Source organism: Frankliniella occidentalis, unplaced genomic scaffold (genome assembly GCF_000697945.3).
Source record: "Frankliniella occidentalis isolate FOCC.00 unplaced genomic scaffold, Focc_3.1 Scaffold177, whole genome shotgun sequence".
In the NCBI taxonomy this organism is placed as follows: domain Eukaryota; kingdom Metazoa; phylum Arthropoda; class Insecta; order Thysanoptera; family Thripidae; genus Frankliniella; species Frankliniella occidentalis.
In genome coordinates this window covers 608,062-629,507 of record NW_026267303.1, presented here as the reverse complement: position 1 = coordinate 629,507, position 21,446 = coordinate 608,062, and the positions used below count along the sequence as shown (strand labels likewise).

Here is a 21,446-nt window from a genome sequence, read left to right as displayed (position 1 = left end):
CAAATGCATGACAAATGAGGAAATTGCATGGAATAGGCCTTCGTTATGTTAAATATAAGCTCAACAACATTACCAAAGACTATAGTGCAACAGTTCGGAGGAATAATTAGCTGTTTTTTTTAAATGGAATTGTTTTTGGTCATAGAAACGGTTATTCCCCTTGGCGAGACTTATCACTATGCATAGCTCCTTCTTGTTTTCGCTTGCGTCGCCTATGCATCTGAGATGAAGTCGGGCATAGTGGAGGGGGAGGGGGTGGCTAGCCCTAGACTCGAGAGCTAGCGTCTAGAGTCCGGAGGTCTTCCTAGAAATTCAAATCAGAGCAAAGCTGCGCTTTTATGCATTCCATGCCGATTCCATGTTTTGCTTGGACAAGCTGAGCGACGGCCCTCTTAACACGGCGATGACGCCACTTCTTTATTCTATTTCGTATAACAAGACCCCGCCGCCGCTCTCCTGTACACCCGGACATGTTCGTGACCGAGAAAAATATGCTTTCTGCCATCTTTGGTCTTTGGAGGCGGAAGGGCTTCCTGACGCAAACAGCCGGCCACTCCACTCTCCTCCACCCCCTTCCCAACCCTTGGCCTCTTATCCTTCTTCTCTTACCCGACCTGCTGCCACGCCCCGCCAAACCCACGCCACACGCCACCCCACCCCGCCCCGCCACGTTCCCGCAGCCTATTATTTGCCTTGGCCGCGTATTTGTGGATGGTCGTCAAGGGGCGATCGGATCCAGGGGCGAATTTTTTGCCATTCCCTCGTCCCATTTCTGGAAGTTATGCTCCAAAGCAAACGGATCGAGCCAGAGGCCGGGGTGTGGCTCACCCACCACGCCCCGCCACGCCACCGCGCCCTCATTTACCTCCTGTTGCTTCACGTTGCCAAGTGTGGGCGGGCGGGGTGATTTGGACGTCTTCCGTTTCGGGCAAATAAACCTCCCAGCAGGTGGCACAAAAAATATTTTCTTAAACCTCATAAAAGGAAAGGGAGATACAATATTGGCAGTTGAAAAGGGAGGCTTTGAGCTGAGCAGCCGGGCCCTTTTGTCCGGCGGCGCCACGGGAGCGCCTCAAGAGGACAAGGGTTGTGCGCAAGGACACGGACGCTCGCACGGCGCAAACAGATTGTGTGCTATATACGTCCAGAGAGGGAGGTGGGGGCTGATGTTTGTACATGGACCGCACTCACAATCAGGACCCGGAGGTGCGAGCAGTCACCGGCAGTCGGCAGTTTGTGTAGGGTCAACTCTCACAATCAGGACCCGGAGGTGCGCGCAATCGCCGGCAGTCGGCAGTTTGTATGGGCAGCTCTTACAATCAGGCCCGAGGGCCCCGAGCCGCGTGGGTCGCGCAGTCACAGGCGCAGGGCTGAGCGTGCCAGGAGAACAGGACCGCCCGCACCACGCCACGCCACTCTCCGGTGATAAGCCCTATTGTAGTTGGGCTCTGCTGTGGAGCACTCCGTGGGCCGAACACCAAGGGCCCCGTGCGAGGCAAGGCCAGGGACCAGCGGGGGCGGGCGGCCTCAAAGTGTCGAGGGTTTAGAATGAACTACGACCCTGCTGGTCCGGCTTACGCATCTGCCAAGACGAGAGGGAGCACTGCTTTGACGTGGTTGGCACCTACCTCTGACGGGTGCTGGTGGCGCTGTGGCTGGCTGTGGCGGCGGGGCTCGCTGGCGGGCAGGGCGGGTGCAGGCGGTGCGGGGCGGGGCAGGGCGGGCGGCGGCGGCACTACCAGGGCCTGCAGGACCTCGAGGAGGACAGGAGGAGCTCGGCCGGTGGCACGCGACACATAGAGGGTTCGCGCCAATGCGGACGCGCCTTTATTGGCTGCGGGTGGGTCCTGCGGGCCGGCGGGGCGTGGTGGGGGGAGCGCCAGAGCGCCACCCTCCCGCCGGCGCCCACCCCGCAGGCCCCCCGCGCCACCACCCTACCAGGCCCGGCAGCTAGAATTCTACCTAAACACTTTTATAAAATCTTATACAACATTGTACTAGATTTTGTAAAAACGTCTGTAAACCTCTGTATACAGTTTTACCAGATATATTAAACATTTATAAAATTTCATTTAAAAAATTATAACAGTGTACACCTTTTAATTAAATTTTATAATTTTTTATGATTTTTTATAAAATTTGTGTACAAACCATTTTTACCTGGGAACAGGGACCTACCCGGGCACTCCAGGAGTTGTGGGTGCGGGCGTGCGTACCTGGAGGGCAGTCCGATCAGGGAGGGATCACCCAGAAAGTTTACGCCCTCCACTCGCCGTTACGAAAACGGCAAGTTCAGCCTTTGCGCCTTTGCGAGCTCTCATGCTCATGGCGCCTGGGAGGTCGGCAACACCCTGTCTGCAGTGCATGCGTGTATTGCGGGATGGCCTACCCCGAGTCTCACAGGCGCCGAGCTCCCATAATTTGCAGATCTCATCTGGGAAAAGCGGACTTTCTATCTGGACTGGACGTTTCCTAATCGGGGAGATAACTGTGAGATAACTGGGACATGCGACTTTACTTACATTACAAGCGCATCACGCAATCACATTCGTCTGAGAACTCGCTCAAATATTGCTTCTTTTTTTGCACCTTTTTTTAGGAGTTTTTAAAACTCGGCGCTGGTCGGGTCACCGCGCCGGGCGCAGCTCCGGTGTCGCGACGCCCCTGCGGCACCGGTGCAACGGGACGCCCGCCCACTGCCCCATCCATCAAGCGCCGTGGAGGTGAGGTGCAAGAGTGTTTTGCATTTCATCCTGCATAACACAGAATATTACGCTTGAAACTGGTGTAAGGGGACGCCGGCCCACTGCCCCAGCCTCATCCATCAAGTTGCGTCGGCTTAAGTAAGTGCAAGAGTGTCTAGCATTTTCTCCTGCATAGAATCTCTCAGTTGAAACTGGTGACCCAGGACGCCTGCCCACACGCCAAGTGAAATCACGCGCCGTTCGCTACCGCCCCTACCGCAAGTGTTTCTCCACTTCCATAGGAGCGAGAGGGGAAAGTTTTATTGCAAGTTTACCGCGCTTGTGCTCATCTCTTGTCTCACAATTTAAGGTGCCCCTACAGCATGAACCGTGAACCGTGGCCCATGGGGACATTCCCGAAGGAAACGTTGACTGAGATGTGGCAGCGTGAGGTCCCCGTAGAACTTCGCCTCCACAAACGTTCATATCAAGGCCAAAGCCAACCGGACGCCAACTTTACCTGGCGTTACCTCGCATCGCAAACGTTCCCGCAACTACGGGAACGTTTCGTTGCGGGGGCACCTTTCTTCTTCCCGCCCAGGCCCCCTTAGCCCACGTCCCTCTCGGCGCGGGGGTGGGTGTGTGTGGGGAGCCGGTGGGGAGGGAGGGGAGTAGCGAGAGGGGTGTCCACGGGTGACCATTACAGTCCATCTTCCCCCCGCTAATGACCGTCCAGAGCCGGCAGCTGTCCACACCAAAAGACGACGCCTGCGCTGCTCAAGGCTGGAGGGGCTGCCCTACCCCCCCCCCCCCCCTCCACAGCCTCTACTCCATGCGGGAGGAACTCGACAATTTCTTCCGCCGCGCCTCTGGGCGTCGCACCCTTCCGGAGTGTGAGACCCGTCTCGGGCTGTAGGGGCTCTACGCTCCGTTTTCAGTGAATATGGCAAATGCCAATAAGTGAAATGAAACGATTTCTGCCAATAAGCAAACAGATTCGGGCTGCTGATGGATAGCGATATAACAAGACAGGTGTACAGATGTTTAGCTCAATCAACTAAAACCAAAATAAAAGCCCTGATATCGCCGAATTCCTATAACTTATTCGCCTTTAACGGTTATTTTAATTTTGTCGGTACTGCCTACACATCGATTTTCCATGCGTTCAGATTTTGAAGGCATCAATCTTCACCTTCCGCTGTTCATTTCAAGTGCAAATACAGAATAAAATGGACCTGAAAACAAAGATAAACCTGACACTAAATTGCACCAGTACACCAGTACCCACTAACAGATTTGTAGCTTTTATTTGTACACAAAGTTGCGCGTACGTTTCATTCGCACAAACTTTGTGCGATGAAGTGCATGTTTTTATGCATACGTACGCACAAATTCGTACATATTTGCGCACAAATTCGTGCGAATCGGAATGTATGCGCAACTTTGTGCAAACGTTTGCACAAAAAACTACAAATACATTTAGTGTGTATATTCATCTCCTTGACCTTCGTTAGCAAAATCTTTCTTCGAGACTGGAGACAAGGTATTAACAGTCCTTTTGGCTTATTCTGCCATGCGTCTTCCAGTATCCGCGTAATCCTTGCGCTCAGCCTTGGGAAGTAATGAAACTCTTCCAGTATGGCCTCGCGGTGGGTGAAGTCAGTAATTTAATTGTTAGGTGTCTCTGCACAGGGGTCCCTACGGCCACCGCGGTACCGGGAGACTGCGGTAGTCTTCGGGATAAGGATCGGGTTCACAGACCTCCAAGTCTCAGTGGCGCGCAATGGGGCGCACTGGTTGCAGTGCAGCGGGCCCGCCCAGCCCCGCTCCGCCCCGCGATGTGAGAGTGAGCGGTCATCGCCTCATTGTCACGATTTACGTGCCCGGGCTAAGCGCTGCCAGCGCAGGGGGGGAGGGGGAGGCGGTGCTTAACAACAAACTGATGGCCATTTGGAGGTCAGTTTGGCGATCTTTACGACCGCGAGCCCGCCTGACTCGCGATTAGCCATTTCGCCAGGATGCATGACGGCGGCGTGGCTCTGTGTGGCCGGGATGGATGGGGTCCCACAGAAGGGCGTCGCAAGCCTAGCTAGCGCAGCTAGCGTCGCACGCAGCCAAGTCCGCTGTTTCTTTCTCGTTTTTATTTGTACCCGGATCTTCATTTGGGTATGATTCTAGGATTTACCCGGGCTGCAGTCCGGCAGTGCTGTACTTAGCCCCTCCCCTCTCCTCCTCCCCTCCGTCTCCGCCCCTGCTGTCCGCAAAGACCCATGCATGATGGAACACAATGTCCAGGACGTCGGGAAGACGACATGCCCTATTAACATACAGGCCGTGGGGAAAAACATGATGGGGGTAGATGAATACGAAACCAGGGGGCGTTGGTGATGCAGGAAAGAGCGAGAGCAAGAAGTGGATGGTCCGGGACGTTGCTCCCTCGTGGGGTCAGCGAGCGAGAAGAAACAGGAGCAGGGAGCGAGCAGGGGCAGGAGGAGATCAAGGAGTTGGAGCAGGAGCGGGAGCAGGGGCGGGAGCGAGCAAGGGCAGGAGCAGGAAGCAGGAACGAGCAGGGGCAGGAGCAGGAACGAGCAGGGGCAGGAGCAGGAGCAGGAGCAGGAGCGGAAGCGGGAGCGTGAACGGGAGCAGGAGCAGTACAGGGTCAGGGACGTCGATCAGGGGTAGGCAAGCAGAAGTGGAGTGGGACCGGAAGCGCCGGGAGCAGGAGCTGGCCATCATCCGGGCAGGGTGTCTTTCAGAAGAAAAGAAAAATATGGGTTGGGTTGTAAGAATAAAAAGGACTTTCTGATTTGCGTCACGTGTCTGCGTACTTCGGGACGGCACTGCGACCCTGGTGGTGGTATGGAGGTCCATGGGCAAGGCCCCTGCGGCTGCGGCAGTCGGACAGTCGGACTGGCAAATCGTCAACCCACGTCCACGTCCACGTGGCTCGCCGCTACCAAAAAAAGTAATACGTACAGAAAAGAAAAGAATTGCGGTTATTTCCACACAGGCCGGCCCCCCTGCCGGGGATTTGCAAACTTGTGTGCGAGCCCGTTGTTTGGAAATAAGGCCGAACCTGATTGCAAATGATATGGGGCGGCCGTGATTACGGGTGGTCATCAGAACACCTTGTGGCGCTGTCCGGGCTGGGCCGGGCTGGACCAGGCCGCAGCACCGCGCCGGCCTCCCGGGCTCCAATAGGGGTCCCATTCATCGGTATGGTAGGGAAGGACGAGTGGACCGGCTCCGGCGCCGCCCCGGCGACCTGCAAAAAAAAAGAAGCTTTGAAACACCCACTGCTGCTGCGATTCAATTCAAAAGAGCCCCACGGGTTGCCCGGGTTGCCCTATGCCGGCGGCATGACAGCGGCCTCCCCAACGTCCTGCCGAGGCCTTCCCCGCCCCCTTCCCCCCGCCCGCCCGCCTGCCTGGCCGTGAGCGGCGAGAAAAGATGAGCCGCCTCCGAGGGGCGGGCGGGGACGGGCGGGCGCCATCAATTGGACAATAATTGGGCCGATTAGTGCGGCCCTTGGCGCAGCGGCGGTGGCGGCGGCGGCCGGCCGGAGCGGAGCGCGACCCCCGTGACTTACGACCTACGCCCCTCCAGAGCAGAACCTCCCTCCTCATCCTCGTCCGCCTGCCGTCGCCACCTCTCGGACGCCTCTGAACGCCCGCCGCCCGGCGCCCGCCGCCACCGCGAACCCCGCCCGCGGCCGCCGCCTGCTCCCGCTGGACTATCGCCCTTCAAATTCCTAATCTCGAGACGAGCGCCGCCGCCGCTGCTGTTTGGAGCAGCGCCTGACGGCCGCGCCCTAGCCGCGCCCCGCTGCGCCGCCGCCGCTCATCTAAAAACTATTACCACCCCCGCGGTATACAATAATTCGACGCTGACGTCATGACGTCACCCCCCTCCCTCCCCCCACCTCTCCAAGTCCCTCCCCGGTGGGTGGTGGTGGTGGTGTTGGTGGTGGTGGATGTAGGGAGAAATCGGGGCTCTTATCTTCTGAATTAAACGCGGTGTCCTTCCTGGCCGCGGAGATCAGAGACCACGCTCTCTGATGTACGGGTGTGGTGAACGTCACTGTTATCATGGCGGGTGACGGGGTGACGGCAGATCTCAGGACGAGTTCCTTCTCTCCCCCCCCCCCCAAAAAAAAACAACACTCTTTCCCCGACTTAGCGGTGGGTGTCAGCGGCTGGCGCCCGTCGTGGCGCCTGCTGAGGGTTTTCCAGCTGCGTTGGTTTTACCGTTTTACCCCACCACATCGAGTCACTTCCTGAACCAGATCTTTTGGCGGGAGTCCGAACTGGCATCGCATATGTTGTATGATAAAACAGACTGCGGTCACGATCACGCCAGCACTGGCATTTAAATATATTTCTTACACTTGCTGTGCCCTTTTGCAATAGTCCCTCGTTCGAAAATTTTAAGAAACCTTGATAAATCCGAGCACTACGATGCACAGCGCACGGGCCGAATTTGAAATGAACCGCACTGGCGCCACAAGCAACCGGATGCCAACGAAAGTGGCCTCTGATTGGTTGTGCTTTTGCGTGATAGTGTTAGTGTGTTGATGTGAATTGAGTGTGTTTGTATGTGTGCAAGTGAGTGTGTGTGAGAGTGTGTGTATACGTTGGATGCTAGTGCTCTTCATGGGATAAATTTTACTTAATTCACTGTGAGTAAGTTTGTGGCTGTCAAAATACACAGCTCCTAACACAAGTCTTCGCTATGGTTTTCGGTTTGAACGAATGTTATCCGTGAGAAAGGATTTAGTTGCCATGATTTCGTAGGTCGAAATGTGCGGCCGTCCGTATGGCACGTTTTCTTGGCAAGCTGTTCTGTTTTCGTGACTAAAAATAACATTAGCAGCCGTTAACACTGAATGTTATACTCTCAAATCGATCTAGGTGTGTTGCCATTGTGTTTTTCAATTAAAATCCTAAGTGTCCGGGCGTTTGAGACGCTAAAAGTGAATATATCGCATTTAAAACTTACTGTTGATTGTCAACCAAGGTGGTTACGAATGTGGAGAACTTCTCTCAAGTACTGCGACGTCAGTCTTAAGACATGCACTTCGTAACATTGAAATTTATGACGGCTGTGTTTAATCTGATCATAAACGACATTTATACACAAAGACCTCTCGAAAGGTCAAATTTCTTCGGCACCCGGAAAGTGCGCGTTAAAGTGAGGTTATCTCACCAATGTATGCCCCCTACCGCGTAGCCGGACCACCGGTTTTACGAGAACTTATCTTCGAAGACCGGTGTATATGTCAATTGAATCCGGAGCCGCGCTGATGATGTTGAAGTTGTATGTCCATCTTTGGTGGAGTTTTTTCAAATTGACTTCAGTGGATTGAGTTTTGGTTCTTAAGGGGTATAGGGTTATGGTGCCCATGGTTTTCGTGAAGGTTAGATGCATGCCGTGTGTTGTTGATAGCCTTGCGACCGTTTTGTTCCTATAATTTAACCAAATTATCGTGTGAAGCACAGAAAATGTATCTAAATATTTAAAATGTTGTCATAGTTTGAATGTCAGTTGTATTTCTCAATCAAAATTCAAAGTGGGCTATGCTGCAATTAGTGCTTACAGGGCAGCAGTCAAGGTCCAATGGTTTATTTTTTTCCTCTTTGTTTCGTTTGCCTAGTATCTGATACTTACCTGATTTGAGTTGGCTTGCAGGTTCTCAGAGTCAAGTTTACTTTGTTTCGTTATGAATGGCTTATCATTCAATATTTGTTTACAGGGGAAGCCTGATTCATTATGGAGACTGGGCTTCTCAACTTTCACGATGAAGAAACTTTTGCAACTTCTATTTATGATCAGGTTATAAAGAGTGTGATCTCTTTTTCATTACTTTAGCCCCCTAAAAAGACATTTAAGTTTATTATGTTTTATATTTTTAGGGAGACTTCAGTGGAGTTGATGGTCAAGGTTCTCTCCTTGATATGATGCATAGTGATCTCCAGTACAGCTCAGACTATCTTAATCAATCAGCTGTACATTGGGACTCAGACCAAGAACAAGAGTAAGTTTATATAGTATCAATTCTTTGCTTTAGTTTTCTTATTTTCAATCTAAAACTATTTAATTAATTTTTTATTTTATTTTTAAAATTTTTAGACACAATGGCGATTTGGCTGTGTTACCAGTTGCTCCCTCTGAGTGTAGTAGCCTCAATAGCAGCAGGGAAGAGTATAACAAATCATTATTTGATTGGCATGACAATCTCCTTCCGGTATGATGGCCCTAAAACACATATTTTTTCTGTATCTATCTTGTAGCATCTGATGATTTTCTATTTCTTTTAATTCTATTTTCCCACTAGCCTCTTGACCCTGACGGAGTTGATTTACGTTTGGATGGACAAGTGATTCCCTCTGAACTACCAGAAAACATATTTGAAGACTCATTTGAATCAAATTCAAGTGTACTTAGTAATTTACATAAGTCAAGGTATGTCGTAAAATAATTTTCTGTGGAATAATAAGTTAGTTATTTTTCTTCTCTGACTCGTGAAATTTATTTTTTCAGTTTATCTGGTCCTCTTGCAAGGTGTAGCACACCAAACCAATGTCCTAAAGAAACAACTGTCTCATCAGACGGAAGTTTAAATTTAGATGTATCTTTGTCAGCTTTAGATGTTAATGTATCAGACATAGATGTATCGGCACTTGGCATCAACGTCTCATCTCTAGATATTAAAGCAGATGGGCTGGATGCAGAAGTTAAGTCCCTTACGCCACCAGTGGTGTTAGACCAGCCTGAAGTAAGTGAGATAAAGTTAGGAACAGTCGCAGAGGCAGAAGATCTAGTTCTTCCAACAAACATGCCAATGGTTCAAACTGAAGCAAGTGCTGTGGAAGATTCTGAATTTGCAGCTTTGTTTGGGCCTCCTGAAGGACCTTTACCTTTCCAAAGCAATTCTGAGCCAAATTCTCTTCTGCCACCCTTCTCAGATTCAGAAAAGTATGTGTCACCTTTCCCATCTTCAACATTAAGATTTTGAGTATAGCTCTTGAGCTGCATTGAATTCTCTTTTACCTTGTTCACTTAATAGCCCTCAAATACCAGTCCCTAAAATGGAAAATGCTGATGTTGAGCAACTTCATGACATTGCAATGGAATTCATTCAAGAGCAACAGGCGGCACAAGCTTGGGACAGCTTGCCTATGTTGGATGCTCCATTGGATTCAAATGTTGACTTAGACTCAATCAATACTGAAGTACCAGGTATAAGATTTTCCAACTTTAAATGGGTGTGATGTCTTTATTCAATCTTCTGTAAAGTGAATTTTGTTCAACTTTTCAGTGCTAGAAGCTGGAAATTTAGAGTCTCTTCTTGAACAGTTTGAAGCAACTCTACAGCCAGCTCCTGAATTTACTCAATCTATGCCAGCTTCTCCAGCTCACTTTTCTGTCCCACCATCACCTCTCTCCATGCCTGCCTCTCCTTCATGCATAATGCCATCTCAAGTACTCCATACTGTTGCCTCCAAATTATCTCCATTACCCTCTCCTTTACCTTCCCCTTCCAAGTCTAAATCAGAAGCATGCACACCCAAGAAAACTTCCTCACCTTCAAAGGGAGTGTCGGTACTTCATCAAAATATTCTTGAATCACTGCCTTCAGAAATCATGGATAGGATAAAGGTAATGTACAATACAGTTTTATTTTTGATTAACTGAAAAAACAATTTTTGTAACAATCTTTTGATTAAAATTCAGGCCTCTGGGCGTAAGAAGACTATACCACTTATTCCAGCAATGCCAAGCAAAAGACCCAGCAAATCCAGTACAAGAATGCATGCTGCTGGGGCAACCCTGAGTAAAAACAAATTGTTGAAGTTAGTTGCTCGTAAAGGAAGTCCTGGTGAAAATATCCAGCTTGACCATGATTACTGTAGCAATGATTCTTCCAATCATGTAGAATTTGTGGTGAGTATTCTCAATCAACTGCTCTTTAATCTCTTAACTCTTAACTGAATAATAAATTTCCACCCTTGTATTGTAGCCTGAAAAATTAGTAATGGACATTAAAGCAAGCACAAGACAAAAAGAAGTGGATGATGAAAAATCCTCACGCAAAGATAGTGGACTTGAATCAGGAGAAGATAGTGAAGGTACTGCTATCTCCTCAGCTTCTGGTGCTGCTTGCGATTTGGGGAGTATTGTACCCAAGGCAAATGCAAATAGTATCCTAAAACCAAGAACTCCAAACCAGCCTGGCCGAAACAAGGAAATGTTAATGGTCTCTGTTCTCAAAAAGGTCCGATGTGATACCAAGTCTCCTGCAAAACAAGTTTCTCTATTGCAACAAAAACCTAAGGAAATTCCCAAACGCCCGCCTGTCCAGCATGTTAAACAGGAGCCAAGCAGTGTTCTTAAACCAGCTGAAGTTCTTCTGAAATCTGTCAAAAGTCAGGTCAAGAGACCCCTTGTTCAAAATGTTATGCCAGTGAAAAGTACTGATGTGTCCTCTCTATTAAGCCAACAATTATGTTGTAAGGCATCTCCTAAAGAAATCAGCCTTGCTCCTGTCAAACCATCTGAAACTCATGTAACATCTGATAAGGTACAAGTTAAACTTGAGCCCCAGGAAGTTTCTGGAAAATGTGCAGCACCTGTAGAAACCTTAGTGGTAAAAGCTGAAGTTCAAGTTCCTGTGAAACTTCCAGAGCAACCTAAAAAACGCAAACTCAATTTAGAAGAGTACCACAATAGGCAGAAAGCAATGGAGCAAAAACGTGACAACAGTATGCCTTCTGATGAATCGAAAGCAGAATCATCTGTACAAGGTGACCAAAAGCCTGAAAATTTGATGGAACCTTCTAAATCACCATTGAAGGTAGCAGATGTATCAAATCAACAAGTGGTTGTGAAAAAGGAAACACAGAAGAGTGATTTGCCATCTCAAATATCCCAGAAGGCCTCTCCCACAGTTGTGAAAGTAGAAAAAGATGTGGATTCTGTACCTAGACCTACTCTTCCAAATGTTAATCCTACTGATAATGTCAAAGATGAGAAAAATATTGAGGTGGGTTCTAATACTGTTAGTACTACACAGAAAGAGACTGATGTTAATCCTAAACCAACTGAAGAAAAGAGGAAGCAGCGCCAGTATCGAACTAGACGTCTTAGTACTTCTAGCAGTGAGGAATCTCCTCAGAAAAAGGAAATCAACAGGTCAAGGTATGTTGATTCAGTTTAGAATTGTGTCCATGTTTTTGAATTACTATAATTTGTAATATTTCTGGGCAAAAGGTGGTGTATCTTTTATGTTCATGTTGAGCATTGTCTGTTTTTCTTTCAGCAGAAAAGAAAATGGTCGCAAGAGTACAGTCTGGTCCCCACCAAGGTCAAGATCCAAGTCAAAGTCTGTGTCTCCTTCAAGCTCTCGTTCTAGGTTGGTTTTTTATTTGCAATTTCCTTCAAAGTTTTGCATTTGTGTCTGTAAGTTTTGAGTGTTTATATCATAACTACTTCGTATAATTCTGTGTATTTTTATGTGTAGGAGTGCCAGCAGCACTAGTGAGAGCTGTTGCAGTAGTAGCAGTGATAGTTCGAGCAGTAGCAGTGGTAGTATTAAGAGCAGCCCAAAGAGGAGGAAAACAAGGCAAAGGAGGCGAAAGAGGACAAGTGACAGAAGCAGCAGCCGGAGCTCGTCCAACTCCAGCCGAAGAAGCAATAGCATCAGTAGTGGCTCCAGCCGCCATAGCAGTCGTCGGTCCTCACGGTCAAGAAGACGCTCACGGTCTAGGTCAATGAGACGCTCGCGTTCGCGGAGGGACCGCAGTGGCAGCCGCAGTACTAGTCGGGGACGTGGTCGAAGGAGCATCAGCTGGAGACGCATGCGGAGGGACTCCAGCAGGAGCAGAGGCAGTGGAAGTCTCAGGAGGTAAGCAAACAAACACAGGTGGTGTGCAATATTCTTAGTAATTTCCTCTCAAAATAAATCTAATCTTGCAAGACCTTTGTCAAAGTGAAAGTTCTCTCTTGTTGAACTGTATAAATTGACTAATTTTTTCTTTGTTGATGATTTCTAAAACACAACATTGTCTTCTTCTGTAGTACCCTGTCACTATTTAACACATGATTTCCTCCTGTAAGATGTATTAAAGTGAGGGACTGGTACTGTTTTAGGGAGCGCAGCAGAAGTAGGAGCAGACGTGGGGGATCTTGGAGCAGTTGTGATAGATCTTGGTCCGGTTCTCGCTCACGTTCTCGTTCTTGTCGACGACGATTCACCTCTAGGTCAAGGTCCGGATCCCGTGCTAGACGCCGTTTCAATTCTTACTCCTCTCGATCGGAATCTAGGTCTAGATCGAGATGCTGGTCCAGTCGGTCCAGGTCTTACTCTTCGAGCTCTAGGTCGTCCACTAGGAGTCGTGATAGAAAGAGGGATGAGCGGAGGAGAGGAGAGAGGAGTGTCAAAAAGTTACGGAGGTAAGACAAATCAAAATGTGTATTTGAAGATTCAGTCCTCGGTATCTGCTCTTCCAGCTGTGTCCCACAACATAAACTTGTGTGCGGTGTGGTGCTGTGGAGCTAAATGTTACACCGGATAAGGGTGATCTACCACAATTCTGATAACTTGAGTATTTTGGGAAAACATTCTGTGTTGTATGGTTTGTTTGTTATCATTGAGGCTGAGTACCCTTCTTCTCAGGTTGGGGTGATGGTACACTAATGAAGATTTTTCAGTATTCCTCTCCTTGTCCTAGCACCGTGTGAGCTAAGGACTGAATAATAGGATAAAGGATTCACTACTGGTTTAATTTTTTTATTGATTTCATAGAGTTTTATTTCATGTTATATACTACTTCTGCTAGAATATGTATTGGTTGAATTATGTCTTGCCTTGCATGTGCGATTTAAATGGTCTCTTTATCTCTTATCTAACCTGTTTTTTCATTTAATTCTTTTCACAGATCTCGTTCACCTGTGCGTAGAAATGTTGATTGGACTCGAGTTGAGAAAGAACATAATCGTCAGGTGGAAGAAAGGCGAGTGATTTACGTTGGCCGAATACCTGAGGATACAACTAAAGCTGAACTTAGGAGAAGATTCGAGGTGTTTGGGCCAATTGTTGACATAAGCTTACACTTCAGAGAACATGCGTAAGATGCCACCTATACAAGATTTTGTGCTGTTAATGATGTTCATATCAATACTAAGTATTAACTTCTCATTTTCCGTTTAGGGACAATTATGGCTTTGTTACTTTTGCCTACAAAGTGGATGCATATGAAGCTGTTGAGCGTGGAAATGATGATCCCACCCAACCACCTTATGAATTATGCTTTGGTGGAAGGCGCAAGTTTTGCAGGGAGCGATATGCTGACCTTGGTAATTTTAATTTATTCATTGTTGTTTCTCCTTTCTATTTGTCAAATTGGTTTCTTACTGCATTTTTCCTACAATTTCATTGTTTTATTTGATTTGTTTTCCTGTTGTACAGATGGAATGGCTTGTAATAAAACTTCCATTAGTATGGGAGTTCCTCAACTACGACGATCAAGTGATGGAAATTCATTTGATGACATGCTGAGAGAAGTGCAAGCAAAACTTCAAGCAAGGAAAAAACTTTGACATTGGAGCTATGTTATTAGTTTGATAGTAGTGATAGCAAGGGTTCAGTTGTAACCAAATATTACTGTATGCAGCATTGTTACCTATGAAGAAGCACTGAGGTGGATTATAACAGTGTCTCATACACCCCCAATTTTGGCCAAAATATTAATCTTGACGTGTTTGGTTTGGTGGTTTTCTGTTAAGTTTGAGCTTTGCCACTGTAGATGGCATTATTTAATTGTTAATAAATGTCAATGATTTCAATGATATAATTTTCCTCTCAATTTGGTGGTAAAGGAGTGCGTGTTTATTTCAGCCAAATATTCATTGCATTAATTTCTAATTGTAAAAGATGTATCAGATACGTACTTGATTTGTAAACTCAACTTCCCTCAATGTGATCTTTGATTACACCTCAGTGCTCCAGGATAGTACAAAGTGGGAGATACCCTAAAGCTGTTTTTGTTCACAAATATTTATATTAAACTTTGAAAACCGTGTATTGGTAACCATAAGCGCACTAAATTTAATAGTGCTAGTGCTGCATATCTGCAAAGATCATTTCTGCTTTGTTTATATTTTACTTTTCCATGGTTTTATTGTTCTTATCACCAGGCTCAATAATCGACTTTTGTGAATATTCTTAAGTATTGCTTTGATTTGTGTCAAGCCTTATGACAAGAAGCTTTGTTTTATTATTTTTAATTTTATATGTGTTTTGTTTTTAGTTAGTGTAAAAAATGGTTTTGTCATTGAGGTGTTGTGTACTATATACATACTATGCTTTTGACAACAACAGCTCTAGTGAACAAAATTTGTAGAAGTGAATTCAATTTTCAACTGGTGTTGTCTGCTTTGTAGTACTTTAGGCACATTTGAACTTGTCGATTATAATTTATTTCCTCTTATTTTCTTTTCAAGTTGAGATGGTGGTGAGAATTGATTACCTAGGTTATGAATGAACCAGCCATACTTTTAGGGATTCCTCACCACTTTGCAAAACAGATAATTTATCTTTATGTTCTTAAGAAGAAAAAAAATGACATTTAGTTCACCTTTTCTTAAATTTTGATCTTCACTTGGGTTGTATAACCCATATTGTTCTTAACTGTTTAAAAGACATATCCTATTGCCACTACATCAGTGCATTGCTAGTCTCAAGTCATTGGAATTATAAACGTTCCTACGGAGAGAGAAATCACATGTCTCATACGAATTTCAGTTGCTTGGATAGCCATAACACCTAGTTTTTGTCTGAGAAAAGTCCAGTCTCAGAGGAGGTGGAATGTATCTAGATGTTTTAACTAGTTTGCTGGATGTGAAGTTGATGTACTGAATGAAACAATACTTTCAAGCTGGAATATGCTAGAATGTTGTATGTGCTTGACTAATGCAAGTTATTTAATATACATTTAAAGGACGTCTTAAGGGAATTTAAAGTAACAAATAAATCTGAGTTGCTCTTGGTTCTGTGGGTTGTAAATGGGGTTTAGTCCAGTAATACTTACTTTATTATCATGTTTTCGTAATATACTGTAACTGCAAAGTTCTTTCTGCTCGTGCTAATTAAGCTGTAATCAAGTGATTGCAATTTTGAAAACTGGTGTAATTGAAGTATAACATTTTGCTGTAGGCTATGTCTGTGATGTTATGTTTGAGTGGGTGTTGAATAAGTATGCCAATCTGTGTTATTATTCTTTTACCGGTTATCTTTATCTTATGCACAAAGTTTATCCCTCATTAATTATGAAAAGTATCTTGTGTAGAAGCCTACACAACTATGTGATTGTATTCTTTTGACGTGTAAGTGGTTTGGCATTTGAAAATAATTACCTCTGTCAGAGATGTAAGCAGTCAATAGCTGGCTCGCATACTGGCAGTTAAATTATCTTTCCTTCCAAAATGTGGTATTTTTAAACTGGAAGTTGAGGTATGTGTTGTTTTTTCTTGAACCAAGAAAGAAATTGCTGTACATTACGTCCATACTTCTGCAAAATCACCTCGCTTGGGTATCTGTGGATTTGGTGAATTCTGATTCTGAAGGTTATGTTACTGTTGATCCCAAGAGTCCAATATTCATGTAGAATATTCCTAAAATGCATACTCTTGTATGTACCTATTTAAAAACAGCAAATAAGGTTTGTTCTACAAGAATGCTGATATGTCATTAAGGGTTCCTTGTACAGTAAGTGCTTGTTTAAATTGAGCCAAAAGTGTGCACAGCTTTTATCAATTTCTTTGTGCTGTTTTTGAGCATTCCATCCATGTTCTTAATGCATTCAAAATTTGTGTGAGCATGTAGGCATTTATTCTACTACCGTGTCTCAAGCATTAAAATGTGTATTTTTGTGTTTTCTTTTCTTACAAAAAGTGCACTTACCATGTCTTTTGGGCTTATACTTAAAATATTACAAAAAACGAAATTCGCTTGATATATATTGAAATTGATTTTTCAAAACTGATGATTTTGTGCCTTTCTATAGTAAATAGATGTACATTGTATGACAAAACATTGAGCTTGTAGCATTGAACCCCTTTTACCTGTCTCTCTTTGTGCCCAATATAGCATTTTAATGTGGTTGTGAAGGCTGTCTTTCTGAGGTGATATATTCCTTTGTGATTGTACATATAGAATTGAAGTAAAACAATGGTACTGTATTTGAGAATTATAAATATTTGTCTACTAAAGTTTATATGACTAAGTAGCCACTTTCAAAAAAATATTTTGTCGTGAACTATAGTTAAAGCTTTTCAATTGTTCTTTAAGTAAATTTTGGTTACAAACCAAGATTTTGATTGCTTATACTCTCAATGTGCAGTATAATGGTGCAACTTTCTTGTTACTTCTTGTTTTACGTTGATTGGTTTGTTGATGATGAGCTCAGATGAAAGAAACTGTTTGGATCTTTATTGTGACTTGCACATTCTTCTAAATTACTGATGTCCTATTGGCTTATATTTTTTCTCTAAATTTGCATATTACCATTTGACTGTATTTTAAGAGCTATGCATCGACCTTTTATCGCCATTGAATCTTATAGTCACGTAGTTGACTGATTTAGCCTGTAACTCAAACTGCAATTATTTTTGACCAAGTCTGATAATATTTAATTTTGGGGTTAATACTAAGAGTCTGCTGTATATGCAATTTTACTATTAACCCTCAAAGTTTCTTTGTAAAATGGTTTGCCTCCTGTATTTTCACAAGATAAGAGTCAGCTGGGTTTAATGTTTTGTAGTGCTCCCTTGGGATCCACATACTGTGTGATATTCTGAAGCCATAGTTATTTATATCTAAGTTATTTTGATTATGCTTTGATGTTGATCAACTTGCATCTTATCATTTTCATTTTATACCTTATTCTCTGGTTTTACACTTGTAGTCTGTTTACTGTAACATATCTCAGGGCATTCTGTTTTCTGTTTTGTAACTTGCCACCATTTATCAAGTATTTTGTTGCTCTAGTTTTGCTTCTATTTCATAATAAGGTTTACTGATTCTGTTCTACATTTCAATCTCAAACCTTCTAGAAAATACCATAAAGTGTTCAGAAGACTTACAATTCTATTCTGCTGATTCTTAAATTTATTGAACGTTGTTTCTGGTACATCATGAGGCTATTAAAGCTATGTATCTAATTCATTTGCTTGTATTTTTTTTTATACTCAGTCATTTTTAAAACAGTAATCATTCTTGATATTATGCTTTGAGAGCTGGGCTAGCCGTAAATTTCTATGTATATTTCTGATGTGATTCATTTCGTAATCTACTTTAAGCTGTCAAAGAGAGACACTCAAACAAATAGAAAGAAAAAAATCACACAAAAAAGAAAAACAACCACGCGTGTATGACGTATGACAAGAGTTGTCAACAAGGAATACTTGTGTGAACTAAAGAGCCCTTCTTCCAAACCTTTTTTTTTTTTTGACAATGGAAGGGTTGTGGTTTTAACAGAATCATGGAAAGTGGTGGATTACTTTTATGTCTGCGCAGCAGTACGGTGTCAATGTGATTGTCTCTAATCATCTTGTGTTATGTTTTAGTTGTGATATAATAATAATAACTAAAAAGTAATCGCGTTGTCTGTATATTTGCTTGCGTTCCGTGCGCTCCTTTCCTGACGACCATGACCATCGCTTCTGCAGGAGGTGCCATTGTAGTCTCCAGGAGACGCCCGACAAGAGACCCCCTCCCCCCTTTCCCCCCTCTCGAGCGAGTAACTCGTAACTCGAGTAGCCGTGGGTGCGCAGGTCAGGTCCTCCACGGCGCGGCGTGGCGTGGCGTGGCCTGCGTGGCGGTCGCGGGCCCGACCCGCGGTGTAGGGAAGACCAGCTCGGCGCCAGCGCCAGCCTCGTCGGCTGCCGAGAGTGCCACCACCCCGCGCCCCGCGGCCGGTCGGTACGTGGAGCAGCAAACAAGCTGCCCGGTCCGGGGCGGCTCGTCTGGGCTCGCCGTGGGCGAGGTCCGCTCAGAGAACCCCTCCCGCTTTAATTAAGGAACAGTGCCTCGCGACCGCGTCGGACCCTCATTGGAAGAATGAATGCGGCAATACCTGTCGCCCGGGTCCCGCCCCCCGCTGCGCAGCGTAGTAAACAGAGCAGTCCCGGCGGCGCAGCGACGCAGGAACACGGGGATTATTTTTGAAGGCGTAGTAGGGGTTCCTCAAGGGAACGTCCTCCTGCACCTCCGGGCTCGCATCACTTACCCCCTCCCTCCGAGTCAGTGATGGGCCCTTGCTTGGGGGGTGGCTAGCGCGGAGCGCGGCGCCACCGCTGAAAGTAAACTTCTTCCACCACCTGCAGTTACCCCGCAGTGTGGCATGGATTTTCTAGGCTCGTGATCATCAGGATACCCGTTATTCTGCTTCCACCGTTACTCGAAATTCACTATTGATCCCTGAGGAGATCATCATTATCATTCGCCGATGACCGGGGTCGGGGTGTCCAAATTATGCGGTACCGAGCGCGTCAAAATCTTGCCGATGATGAGAACGAGCGCAATGAACTGTTGAGAGATAATTTTAGGGGGCGATTTTGCGTCGAAAAGTACAATAGAGTAGAAAACTGCTCGATCACTCCCTCTACCACTTCCATCCCTTCCCTCCCTCCTTCAATCGTCCGATGGTAAATCTCTTAAGATACACCATAGGAAAAATGATGGGGTGGAGAGGGAGAGAGAGGGGGGAGGGGTCGGACTTCCGGTGAAGGAGCACGGATCAGGATAATCAGGATTCACCGAGACGTCGAGCGGAGACGTTATCGTCCCATTGACGTCAAAGTAGGGGAGCCAGGGGAGCCAGGGGAGCCAGGAGTGTATGGCGGGCGAATGGCGCTGCTCCCCTCCCCCTCTTCGTCTGTGTCCGAGGTCAAGGCTGCATCGGGCACCAGTGCTACGACTCATGGGCTGAAGATCATCTGGGCGATGATGCACTGCAATGCTCGGCAGCAACCCCCTCCTTTTCCTCCGGCGCTTCCGGTCCGTTCGTATCCCCTTGAGCAGCAAGAGATTTTTCATAGCGAGTGATTCAGTCTCTCTTCTTTCCCTCTCCGCCCCGTCCGCCAACGCTCTGCTGTTCGGTGAGCTGCTTCCCCCTTTCAGGACGCCCCTCCGTAACGCGAGAAAATACGTTGCCGCGGGGAGACAAATTTGGCCGTTACGAGTCGCCGTTAAGACCACAGCCCCGCCCCGCTCCCCGCCCCACCCCGCAGCGCCACTCGGCTTTTATCCCCTTGCTCTTTATTTTCACAGCCATGTACCGCAGCCCCGCCGGCGACTACTGGTACGACGGGGACTTGCGGGACTTGCACTACCAGCAGTCGGCGGGGCCCGCCAAGTGTCAGCCAGGGCCCCCGGCGTACCCGTACCCGTACTACCCCTCCGCGCCGCCCCCGGTCCCAGCGCCGCCGCCCCCGCGGGCGCGGGCCGCCCCCTGCTACCCGCCGCCGCCGCCTCCGCGCCTCGCCACCTACAAGGACTGGCGGCAGGGGTGCGTCGGGGGTGGGGGAGGGTCCTAATGATGATGTACCCCCCTCCACTACCATTTTTTCCCCCTTTCGCTCTTTTGCCGCAATTAGGATTAAAAGGCCCCCGATGCCCATCTGTTGTTGCGCCGCCGTGCTTCCGCTCGCACTCACGCGTATCCTTCTGCCCCTCAGGTACGGGTACGTGCTGATCCCCGGCGCGCCGTGGGACGAGTACGCCGCCCCCGGGCCCGAGGACGTGGCCGCCTGGGCCCAGCAGGTGCAGCAGCTGCAGCAGCGGCAGCAGCCCCGGCCCAGGCTGCCCGTCGAGGAGCTGCACGTCGTCCAGCCGCTGGTGGCGCGGTGGGTGATGCGGCCGGCGTAGCGAGCTGCTAGAGTGTAACACGGCCCCGGCGCCGCCCTTGATGTCATTCATATCGCCCCCCGTTAACGGCTGACGGGCTCCTTAACGGTTCCGCTTCACCGCCCTTTAAACGCCCGACTCAATTTTTTTCCTCGCCCCGGCTGCTGCTGCTGCTGCTGCTGGTGCTGGTGGGTGTTGGCGTTGTGTGCCCCGGCCGGCCCCGCGGCGCGGACCTGGGCGTCATATAAAGTTAATGTTGCGCTGGCGGCGGGGACCACTCTGCCCGCCCCTGTCACCACTCCCCCCCCCTCCCCCAGCTCGTAATCCGAGCGCACAAAGCGCGCCGCCGCGACACACTCGCCACGCGCGCGCCCCCTTGCTCCCGCGAGCGGAGCGGAACCATCGCGTCGCACAGTGAGCTGTTAGGGGGGTGTCCCAATGTCCAATATTTGGCCCGCTGCCCGCCTCTTTATATACCAGTTGCGCCTGGAGACCCGCGCCGCGCCGCCGTTTGAGGCACTCACCGCTGCCGCTCTGTAGCAATGAGCGCGGGGGGCCTTTTGTCTCCCGGCCCCCCCCCCCGCCCCCTCAGCGCGGCGGTGCCGGTGTCCCCGCGGAGGTGAGGCAGCGGGGGGTGGTGGGCCGGCGGCCGAGGGGATCAGAGCCCCACAGCCGCCGCCTCCCCCGCGAGGCCCGAAAGTTGAAACGAATACAGCGCCTGGCGGGACCGGGCGGAGTGGAGTGGCCTGCGGTAAAAGCTAACAACTGCGTGAGGGAAGTCCGTACAATGCGAGGCCACCATGACTGTTTGTTTTTCTCTTTGCTCGGGAGGGGAGGGGGGGTGGTCAGAGTGATAG

General features: G+C 47.7%; 2 protein-coding genes across 7 annotated transcripts in view; one reads left to right on the top strand and one right to left on the bottom strand.

Annotated features, from left to right (window-relative positions):
* The window catches only part of LOC113210542 (neural/ectodermal development factor IMP-L2), a 9,599-nt gene extending 7,792 nt beyond the window's left edge, over positions 1–1,807 (bottom strand). Inside the window, exon 1 of the mRNA XM_026428595.2 lies at positions 1,629–1,807. The gene's annotated coding sequence lies outside the window, so the exon portion shown is untranslated. The remainder of the gene's footprint in view (positions 1–1,628) is intronic.
* A 5,452-nt stretch (positions 1,808–7,259) lies between these two features.
* Positions 7,260–18,339, top strand: LOC113210625 (serine/arginine repetitive matrix protein 2). Of its 6 annotated transcripts, none has more exons than XM_026428715.2 (16): positions 7,260–7,362; positions 8,437–8,516; positions 8,597–8,718; positions 8,814–8,928; positions 9,019–9,146; positions 9,225–9,659; positions 9,751–9,923; positions 10,003–10,343; positions 10,419–10,628; positions 10,705–11,882; positions 12,007–12,096; positions 12,205–12,588; positions 12,834–13,136; positions 13,622–13,810; positions 13,894–14,039; positions 14,152–18,339. In XM_026428715.2, exons 2-16 carry the CDS (start codon positions 8,454–8,456, stop codon positions 14,280–14,282), a joined length of 4,008 nt encoding a protein of 1,335 aa, XP_026284500.1. In that variant the 5' UTR covers positions 7,260–7,362; positions 8,437–8,453; the 3' UTR covers positions 14,283–18,339. The 6 variants fall into 6 exon arrangements, with proteins under 6 accessions (XP_026284500.1, XP_052127823.1, XP_026284495.1 ...); XM_052271863.1 differs by having other exon boundaries at positions 12,004–12,096; positions 12,945–13,136; XM_026428710.2 differs by having other exon boundaries at positions 12,004–12,096.
* Positions 18,340–21,446: the final 3,107 nt, after the last annotated feature.

What these genes read in the sequence shown, in the direction of transcription:
- LOC113210625 (XM_026428710.2), top strand. Translation starts at nt 8,454, where the DNA reads ATGGAGACTGGGCTTCTCAACTTTCACGATGAAGAAACTTTTGCAACT. An exon ending in AATCAATACTGAAGTACCAG is followed by an intron (nt 9,924 to 10,002) that starts GTATAAGATTTT and finishes TCAACTTTTCAG; the next exon opens with TGCTAGAAGCTGGAAATTTA. An exon ending in AAATCATGGATAGGATAAAG is followed by an intron (nt 10,344 to 10,418) that starts GTAATGTACAAT and finishes ATTAAAATTCAG; the next exon opens with GCCTCTGGGCGTAAGAAGAC.